The 10,174-nt window shown below is 38.1% G+C and overlaps 1 protein-coding gene across 9 annotated transcripts in view; it reads left to right on the forward strand.

Moving 5' to 3' along the window:
- The window catches only part of RUNX1T1 (RUNX1 partner transcriptional co-repressor 1), a 200,120-nt gene extending 193,677 nt beyond the window's left edge, over positions 1 to 6,443 (forward strand). For all 9 annotated transcript variants that reach the window (XM_089679680.1, XM_089679678.1, XM_089679676.1 and 6 more), the window contains one exon: positions 1,114 to 6,443. In XM_089679680.1, coding sequence (XP_089535806.1) covers positions 1,114 to 1,389 — 276 coding nt within the window. In that variant the 3' untranslated portion in view covers positions 1,390 to 6,443. The remainder of the gene's footprint in view (positions 1 to 1,113) is intronic.
- Positions 6,444 to 10,174: the final 3,731 nt, after the last annotated feature.

A 10,174-nucleotide genomic window follows, 5' to 3' on the forward strand; every position in this document is an offset into this window, starting at 1 on the left:
CAACCAGGAAAGTATATGAGGAAGAAATGCCTTTAGTAGAGTAAAAAAGTGTCCTAAACACATGTTTTACCACCCTCCAGGAGCAGTAGCAAGACAAAAATGTCTCCAGGTTCAGTTGTACTCACCGGGGTGGTGGGAGGGGGAACCTGAATGAAGCCACAGCATCTGAGAAATTGCTCTGACTGAAGGCATGCAATATGTTGGCACAGCATCCTGTTGATCCTAATATGATTGAGAGTATAGTGTGCTGACAATGTTATCATGGGATTTGCAGCCCATGGCTATTGTTAATCCAACACAGAAAGTGCTGCAAGGGGAAAGATATCAGCAGAATCATCAGGTATCCAATATTAGTATTAGAAAGCACACACAAAAAAAAAAAATAGCATTTAGAGTTTACAGGTTTACATACATTATATGTGTTTTTATTAGGTTGACATGCTCATTAAACTAATACAGGTACTAAATGAGTCAAAAGGTCTTTTATTTCAGAATTAGCAGTATTCCTGTTATTCAAATTCCCTTATTAGGTCTCCAGACTTAACAAAATTTTGTGATACTAAAAAAAGTCCTAAAATATGCCGATCGAAATGACCCTTAGAATCAAAGGAACCCATCTCTAATTCATCCTTTTTCAATAAAGTGAATTTTTATATAAAGAGCAGAGCAATACTTTTCCATCTTTCATTTCTAACTACTTTTATCATAGATTCTTTGAAAACTTTCAGTGAAGTTAGGCAGATGATCGAAAAATGATAAAATATCAACTGAATTTTGTAGACCTAAAACTAAGTCACTTGAAAGAAACAACTTGCAATGAAGTTTTTTTTTTTCTTCTTCTTGAACATGAACATGCTTTTGCTGGTAGCATTTTCTGTCATCTGCTGCTGAAAAACCAGAGCAGATTGTTTACATAGCATTTTGCAATTTCACTATAATAAGGCAAATTCGGTGGATTTGCACAAATGTCTCACCATGTGTTCAGAACACATTTCGTACTTTTTCCACCTGTGCTTGTAATTTACAGTTCGTTTAATGTTACTCTTTGAGGCAATGAATATAGTTAGGCTATTAAATATTCTAACAGAATATTTGCTTGTTTCCATTTTTCAGAGTTGCTGGAACTGCGGACGGAAGGCGAGCGAAACTTGCAGTGGCTGCAACACCGCCCGGTATTGTGGATCTTTTTGTCAGCACAAAGACTGGGAGAAACACCACCACATCTGTGGACAGACTATTCAAGCCCAACAGCAGGGGGAGACACCAGCAGTCAGTTCCTCGGTTACGCCCAGCAGTGGTGCAGGAAGCCCCATCGACACACCACCAGCAGCCACACCACGGTCTACTACTCCCGGCACACCATCCACCCTAGAGACAGCTGCCCGTTAAAGAAATAAAATACTGATAAACTTAATTCTTTGAAAACTTTAAAAACTCAATGAAACCAAGTCCTCATACTCAGATATTCAAAGATGTAAAGAAGAACTATCCTAATTCAGTGCTACAATAACAATGAACTACTTTTACCTTGAGGTAGTAATAAAAAAAAACCGTGAAGGCCAGTAACGGGTCACAATAACTTCTTAAAAAATCAAAGATATCTTTTCATTAGAAAACTGAGAGTACAAAATATAACACAATGTTAAAATTGACCTCTTCCCTGGTATTTTTCAGTAGCTGGGATTTTAAACTAGATGACCTCATTAACAGATGCTTTACCAAACAGCGAACCAAGAGATTGCTAACTGCTGTTGAGAGCAAAAAAAGAAAAATGCTAACATGAAAAACAAAATTACATTGTTCTTTCTAGCGATGAAGGAGAAAGGAAACGGTGACAAAACCTCCTTAAGGGCATGAGAGTCGGATATGGCAGTAGACAGTTAACAAGATAAAGAATGGCATCCAAGGGAAACAGACTGATTTCTGAAGACCCGCTACAAAAAACCTGCAGATGTGCAACAGATTGGAAAGCAACGCAGATGTTCTTCTTAAGTACAATAATATCCAGGTCAACAATACATAAGATGATATGCAGCGGGTTGTGTGATTACAGCAGCAGCGAAATACCATCATGGAAAGGCTTCCTTTAAAAAGGGACGGTCTCATCGTATCATTAAGTAGCAAGCTGGCAATCATGACACCAAGCAGTTGCCCCAAAAATAAATAAAACTTTTCAAAGTTTAATCACTTTTGCAAAGTTCCACAGAGACAATCGGGTCTATTCTAATATTTTTTTTAATCAAAGCAACAAAACAAATTAAAAAAAATGTATACATAGTGGCTTCAGCTCCAGCCCGCATTTCAAAAAAAGAAAAAAAAAAAAAAAAAAAGATTTTTCCATCCCATACTCTTTCACTTAAAAAAAAACCTAGTAGTTCTCTCGGTGTTTTAAACACTCCTGTCCTGTGAGGTTCCCCAATGGTGTTTTTTCTTGTAAATGTGATGGACAAATGTGAATATGCATTGTAGTTTTAACCATGCCCACATTTAATCTCTTTATTCTTAGCTGGTGAGATAAACTGTCTCTTTCTATGCTGCTTTTATAACTGTATATGTAAGTGATACTTCTCTAGTAGTTACAAACAGCCCTTTTTATTTCATCTTCAGAAAAAGAAAAATTTAACGCTATCTACCGGAGCTGCTAATTCACTCTGTTATATGATTTTTTTAATGTCCTAAAACTAGCATGCTTCACGGAATGCTAACCTATCAGTGTTTTTGTAGGAGGGATGTACATAAATGTATTTTTGCACTGTCATAATGATTCCCTAGGCATGCATTATTTTGGCAATCTCCTTTTTAAATACTCGAGAACCACATCATCGATCTGTTTGCATAAAACCATAGTGGATTTTGTATTTTTTTGCATTTTTTTTCTAGTTTTTGAATTATTTAAGATTCACAAATAGAGATTTTTTTTTTTACAAAAAAAAAACAAAAACAAAATTTCACTTAAATGTTAAAAAGGCAGTGCATGTGTATTGCTGTAACACATTGTGTTTCTAATTTTTACAATGACAAATTAGATTTCCAAATGCTGAGGTGTAGATTGACGGCTTTAACTGCTGAATGTCAGGTCATAAAGTGTTCTGCATAAAGGGAAGTCAGCCAAAGACTGATCTTAAGGACCAAAATGATTTTTTGAAAGTACCAATACTAATATTCCAAAAGATCAGATGATTAAACTTGTCAAATAAGGTATAGTATAAATTCAATTACCCTTTTGTTGTCCAGTGTCCAGACAAGAATTTACAGATAATGATTATTATATTAAACTAAATAGGAAATATTTAAAGCAAGCTTAAAGCAGACCTAGACCCAATCACTAAAGATTTTACTAAATCACTAAAAGCTTTAACATGTTATTGCAATTTTAAAAGGATGCAGCTTTCATTAAAAAAATACCTTGTGAGCAAGACATGAAGGTCCTTGTTCAGGCAGTTCCTGTTATGGGGTGACAGTTTCCCAGTTATGCTCCCGCATTGTCACTCTATCACATGTACCCCTAATATAGAGTACAAGTGGCACTGCCATCACACATTGAGCAGGCATGGTCCGCCATTATCACTATCAAGTAGCCGGTCCAAAGCAATGATGTGTAGATGATGCTGGAATGAATGCATCAGCACTGAGATGCAAAAAAGAATGAAAAAAGGTGAAAACAAAATTTTATTAAATATAAGCCATTTTTATATACAGTAATTTAGGAAACAAAGGGTTGTCCAGTTGGGGTTTAGATTGACTTTAAGCCAAAACTTTATTTCCCCAAAGAGCAAAGCCAAAAAGTAAATCACACTGGAAATTAAGTTGTGACCTGGTTTGTACTTTCATATAATAACTGTACTAAAACACATAGTAACAGACCCTTGAGTGAAGTAGAAAACACCACCAAATCCCAACAAACACCCTCCACCCCCCATCTAATTGATCCTTTCCCAGAAACAGTGAGATATTTGAATTTTGCTTAGATCTCTGTAATTTAGCTACACAAAAAAGTCTGATCTCTAAACAAAATGAGTGCTGGCCAGGAGAGTGTATGAGGCATAATGGCTTCTCTGCAAAATGTGAGCAAGTTACTTTATTTCCTGTATACCAGGAGCTCTTGCTTCAACGCAGGACTTTTTTTTATAACATATTATTTTCTTTGAACATTGTAGTCCTTGTGGTCATATACTGTAGGTCATAAAATAAAAATCAAAGGGCATTTAGTGACTGTAACTAAGATTTAATACCCCTGTTTAGTCAATTATCCATAAGCAAGCATATTTGTGTCATGTTGATCCCAGGTTTGATGTCATAGGGCTTTCAGATATACTTCCATATCATGCCACTATGTCTTGTCATAGTGTTTATCACCATTGCTACAGCTTTATTAACATAGCAAATCCAAATATAATGTCCTTTTATGTATGTTTATTGAGAATCTGAAAAATTCCCAGTTGTGGTGCTTCAAATTGTATCTGCATTACTAAAGCAGCATTGCATTTAAAATGAAGCTGCAATAATCCTCTTAGAACCATAGTTATGGTGCTGCATTGGTGGTGTTTTCCTAAATGCATTTGCATATTATTGCAGTGTTCTTTGACGTCACATTGTCATACACAGATCTGGGTTTATATTTCTTGCCCTTGCTTGGGCAACTGTCTGGTTCCCCCTGAATCTCTGTGGAATGGCTGGCCTTAGCATAAAACTAACAAGATCAGACACCATGGCCGCACAAAGCACACTGAGACGGTGGCAAAATTTACACTACTAGCAGTTTCATTGTAGACTGCATATGGATGAACTGTAAGTGGGCATTACACTATACCGCCAACAAAAATACATAAACTGTGCAGGCACAGTAACAATAAGAAGCTGTCTGGATGACACTGGAAGGCAGGAAGGCAATCTTCAATCTTTTATTATAAATAAGAACAAGCTACTGTCAGCAAAATGATGTGTGAGTGTCTCTGTGCCACATCTGGCAACCTTGCTTAGGACCATGCACCTACCCACATTCATTGCTATGGTGCTTTTAACTGCAGTGCTGCTAAATCCCGCTTCCAATATCATGGTATCCCAAAACCAACTGTGATGTTGCTCTGTGATTGGCTTCTGTAAAACTCCCAGAGACATTGCCCATGAACTATTAAATAGATGTCATTTATCAGTGAAATCTTGTCTGTACGTGACACTGGATAATCCTTTCTATTTGAGCTCTTGTGCATTCAGGGTAGGAAGGAATGGTCAAACCCAAAAAATACAGTAACTTACATCTATAAGTCATCTGTCAATCAATGTAAGCTGTTCAGTAATGGAACAGCTTGTTTTTTTCTGTGTTGAACATGGGTTAGTAACAATATGTCTCATTTTTTTTAATTCAGGGCACCCTGAGTAACTCCAGATACGCCCCCCCCTCCTCCTCCTCCTCCCAGCTCTGATCTCTCTCTCCTTTTCTTCCCCCTCCTTTTTTTTTTTGCTCCTATTTTGCTACAAACTCCTCAGTGGCAAAAAGTTTCACTCTACCTCTGACAGCATGTATATTGCACCAGTAGCTATCAAAACTGGTCTAGATAAACCAAATGGGCACAAAAACAGGATACCAAAAGCAAAGCTCATACAGCTGCAAACCATATCACTTCTTGGTAACAAAGCAGACCTCATTAACTTAAAGAAAAAAAAAAGTTACTTTCCTTTTTTGCTTGTCATTTATATGCAGGCTACTTGAGAATATAATTTGTAAGTATAACTCATTAAAAGCTAAGAAAAAAAGCTAGCTTTATTGGAAATATCTAAATGGTGGTCGCTGATAGGTTTAGGGCACCCTCGCTCTTGCCCCTTCTTTCTACTTTCTCCCAATCTGTCTCTTTAACCCTGTCACAGGGCTGTGTGATGGGGTTGCCTGTTGTCTTGTTTTCTTATTTTTAAATTTTTTCAGATTTTTAAGCTTTAATTTTGTGTAGGTGCATGTCTTGGGGATTTAAAATACAAGGCTGGTTTACTAATGCAAAGCATGCCGAAGTCTGGAACACTTAAAGTTGGGGTGGGGTGGGCAAAAGTGACTCCGTGTTGTCCGAACTCTTCAAAGGACAGTAAAACAAATTGGAGACTGTTGAAATGCAGATCTGAAGTACTTTTTCAAAGAAAAAAATATTATTTTATTTTGGGTTCTGCAACGTTATTGTGAAAATAAAAAAAATCAAAAGTTGTTGTGCAATACTTAATTCAGACATGTACCACAAGTGGATGGTAGACTAACACTGGGTGCAAAGGGGATAGACATCATGCTTTCGTCGGCATAATCTTGAGCTTTTAGGTCTACTATGTCTGAAATGTGGGTTCTTGTTTATTCTTTTCCTTTAGTTGGACTGTATTGTATGGTCTGTCAACCTGTGAATCTTTAAAGTATGATTCAGGTATTGTTGTATTCTTTACTGTGTAATAAAAACGTGAAAAAGAAATGTATATTTTTAATTCAATATAATAAGTTCTAGACTCCAGAAACAGAAAATTTTAACAGTACAAAATCGCTCAAAACAATGTGTACACACTCAACAGGTAGATACTTATCCATCATTCCATACCATCAAGAAAGCGTGATTGACCCTAAATTTATTCCGCAGCAGTACAGCGACCCCAAACATGCAGCCAATGTCATTAGGAACTATCTTCAGAGTGAAAAAAGAACAAGCAGTCCTGGAAGCGATGGTTTGGCCCCATAAAGCAAAATTTAATTTAACATTAAAGTGCATATATCCATTTTAAATTAAAGTGTTACTAAACCCAGGACCCTGCATTCACTATATTTGGTCTCCCACAGTACACAGAATATGGATGTGCAATTATTTTTGGAGCTGTAAACTGCTAAATACCTTCTATAAGTGTCCAGTCGAGCACTGGTTATAGCTTGTAGGAGGAGTTTTCATTTTGCTATAGGAGGATGCAGAACCCTTGACCTCTGTCTGGACAGTGCTGATTTTCCCTGTGCTGATCACATGCACTCTCCCAAGAAAAAAATAACTCAATACACATCAAACTGAGCATGTGCAGACATACTCCACACGATATTTCTTATCAGGAAAAAAGTTAGGATCAAACAGGGTTTTTGCACGAAGCAGAGGATTAACCCCTTAGGTCCCACAGCGAGTATAGGATGCTGTACTGCATATACAGACTGATTATACTGTTGTGGGTTTAGTAACACTTTAAAGTATAAAAAGCACTAAAAAACAAATGTATACTGTATACTATATACACATATATATGATTGTAGCGCTACCCCCACACGGGCTGCTGATATTAACCGGATCTTTTCCAAAAAGTACAAAGACCACCAGTCAGTCAAGGAACAGTCTATTCACTCTTGCTCCGATAAACATTCTAGGGGTTATTTACTGCTTGTAGAACTTGTAATAGGAGAGGGATTGAGGCAAGGGATACTCCAAAAATACTCAGTAGTAGATAGTAATCAAAGAAGCAGTAGTTAGTGGAGAACAGGCAAAGTCCCACAGCTGGAGACCATAGGGACACCTTTGGGTGTCTGGTTACCTTGTAATAATGTGCAAATGTTGGTACCCAGTGCAGTTTCCAGCACACAATTGCAGGGATCAACTGAAAATACCTACTCATAAGTCCCCAGGACAGCTGCCTCCTTCCAGGTTCCTCTGGACACAGTGCAGTGAGTGAGAGGGTACCTCTCAGGACTAGATCTGTAGTGGTGCGGTTCTGCAATCAGCGCAGAGCAAAGTCCATGCAAGCATTTAGTCCTGGCATGTCTGAGGCCTCTTAGAGCAGCTGTTCAGTACAGGAAACACCAGCCCCTGCACCTTTGGGAGAGGGAAGCCTGCTCTCCAGTGTCTCAAACTTATCCACATTCCAGCGCTCTACTGGACACTTTCCCTCCAGGGATAGGCTGGAACCTGATAAATATTTAGGCTGTCAGTTTGAATCTCATGCCCTAGTCTCTGGAAGCTTCTTTCAAAGGCAGGGGGAAGCAATCAAACTCCCAACCTGTGAGACACTGAACAGGACAGAATGAACAATTACTGTTCCCTTGATTACAGAATTAGCCTAAGTTAAATTTGCCTAGCAACCTATTCTAGGAAGGTGCTGCATGATAAGGGGTATAAAAAGGAAAAATATAGTTAAAATATTTTACATAATCTTCTCTTTATATGGTCTTCTCTTCACTCCAAACTTGGTCAATTTTCTTGCAAAAGAGTGCTCTTGTGTAACAAATTGGAATCACACTTACCAATGTTATTACCTTCCCGTTACAGGAAAGTAAAAAAGTTCAGTCGATAATCCCTTGGGTTCTCCATACTTCCTCCTTACGATATAACCAGGCAATAACATTTCACTTCTCCTCCTCTTCTCACCAGATGGGTAAAATCTCAAGAGCACTAGTCTGGGAGAAAGTTGAGCACATAGTTTGAAGTGAAAATTTAAATTATGTAAAAGACTTTCACTAAAGCTATGTTTACTGTTTTAGCACGGCAATCATTTAAAGCAGGTACAGTGCATCCAGAAAGTATTCACAGCGGTTAACTTTTGCCACATTTTTGTATATTACAGCCTTATTCCAAAATGGATTAAATTTATTTTTTTCCTCAACATTCTACAAACAATACCCCATAATGACAATGTGAAAGAAGTTTGATTTGAAATCTTTACAATTTATTAAAAATAAAAAAAATGAAAAAAAACCCACATGTACAGAAGTATTCACAGCCTTTGCCATGACACTCAAAATTGAGCTCTGGTGCATCCTGTTCCCACTGATCATCCTTGAGATATTTTCACAACTTGATCGGAGTCTACCTATGGGAAATTCAGTTGATTGGACATGATTAGGAAAGGCATAAACCTGTCTATATAAGGTCCCACAGTTAACAGTGCATGTCAGAGCACAAACCAAGCAATGAAGTCCAAGGAATTGTCTGTAGACCTCCAAGACAGGATTGTATCAAGGCACAGATCTGGGGAAGGGTACAGAAAAATTTATGTAGCATTGAAGGTCCCAAAGAGCACAGTGACCTCCATATTCCATAAATGGAAGACGTTTGGAACCACCAGGAATATTCCTAAAGAGGGCCGCCATAATGAGCGATCGAGGGAGAAGGGCCTTTGCCAGGCAGGTAACCAAGCACCCGATTTTTACTCTGAAAAAGCTCCAGCATTTCTCTGTGGAGAGAGGAGAACCTTCCAGAAGAGCAACCATCTCTGCAGCACTCCACCAATCAGGCCTGTATGGTAGAGTGGCCAGACATAAGCCATTCCTCAGTAAAAAGTAAATGGCAGCCCGCCTGGAGTTTTGCAAAAGGCACCTGAGGAAACCAGGCACCGCTCACCACCTGGCCAATACCATCCCTACAGTGAAGAATGGTGGTGGCCACATCATGTTGTGGGGATTTTTTTCAGCGGCAGGAATTGGGAGACTAGTCAGGATTGAAGGAAAGATGAATACAGCAATGTGCAGAGACATCCTTGATGAAAACCTGTTCCAAAGCACTCTGGACCTTAGACTGGGGTGACGGATCATCTTTCAACAGGACAACGACCCTAAGCACATAGCCCACATAAAAAAAGAGTGGCTACGGGCCAACTCTGTGAATATCCTGGAGTGGCCCAGCCAGAGCCCAAACCTGAACCTGATTGAACATCTCTGGAGAGATCTGAAAATGGCTGTGCACTGACACTCCACATCCAACCTGATGGAGCTTGAGAGGTAATGCAAAGAAGAATGGGAGAAATTGCCCAAAAATAGGTGTGCCAAGCTTGTAGCATCATACTCAAAACTTGAGGCTGTAATTGGTGTTGAAGATGTTTCAACAAAGCATTGAGCAAAGGCTGTGAATGCTTGTGTATATGTGTTTTTTTTCATTTTCTATTGTTAATAAATTGCAAAGATTTAAAAATGAACTTCTTTAATGTTGTCATTATGGGGTATTATTTGCAGAATGTTGAGGAAAAAAATGAATTTAATCCATTTTGGAATAAGGGTGTAACATAACAAAATGTGGCAAAAGTTAAGCACTGTGAATACACTGTAAATGCACGTTAATATTTTTTAAATTTTATATATATATATATATATATATATATACTGTATATTGGTATAAGCTTTGCATGTTTTGTTATATAATTAGCTTGAGAATCCAGCCAACGATGAGTCACATATTGTGTGATGCCC

Source organism: Staurois parvus, unplaced genomic scaffold, assembly GCF_062004578.1.
Source record: "Staurois parvus isolate SC_StPar_1 unplaced genomic scaffold, SC_StPar_1.0 ptg000230l, whole genome shotgun sequence".
Taxonomy (NCBI): Eukaryota; Metazoa; Chordata; class Amphibia; order Anura; family Ranidae; genus Staurois; species Staurois parvus.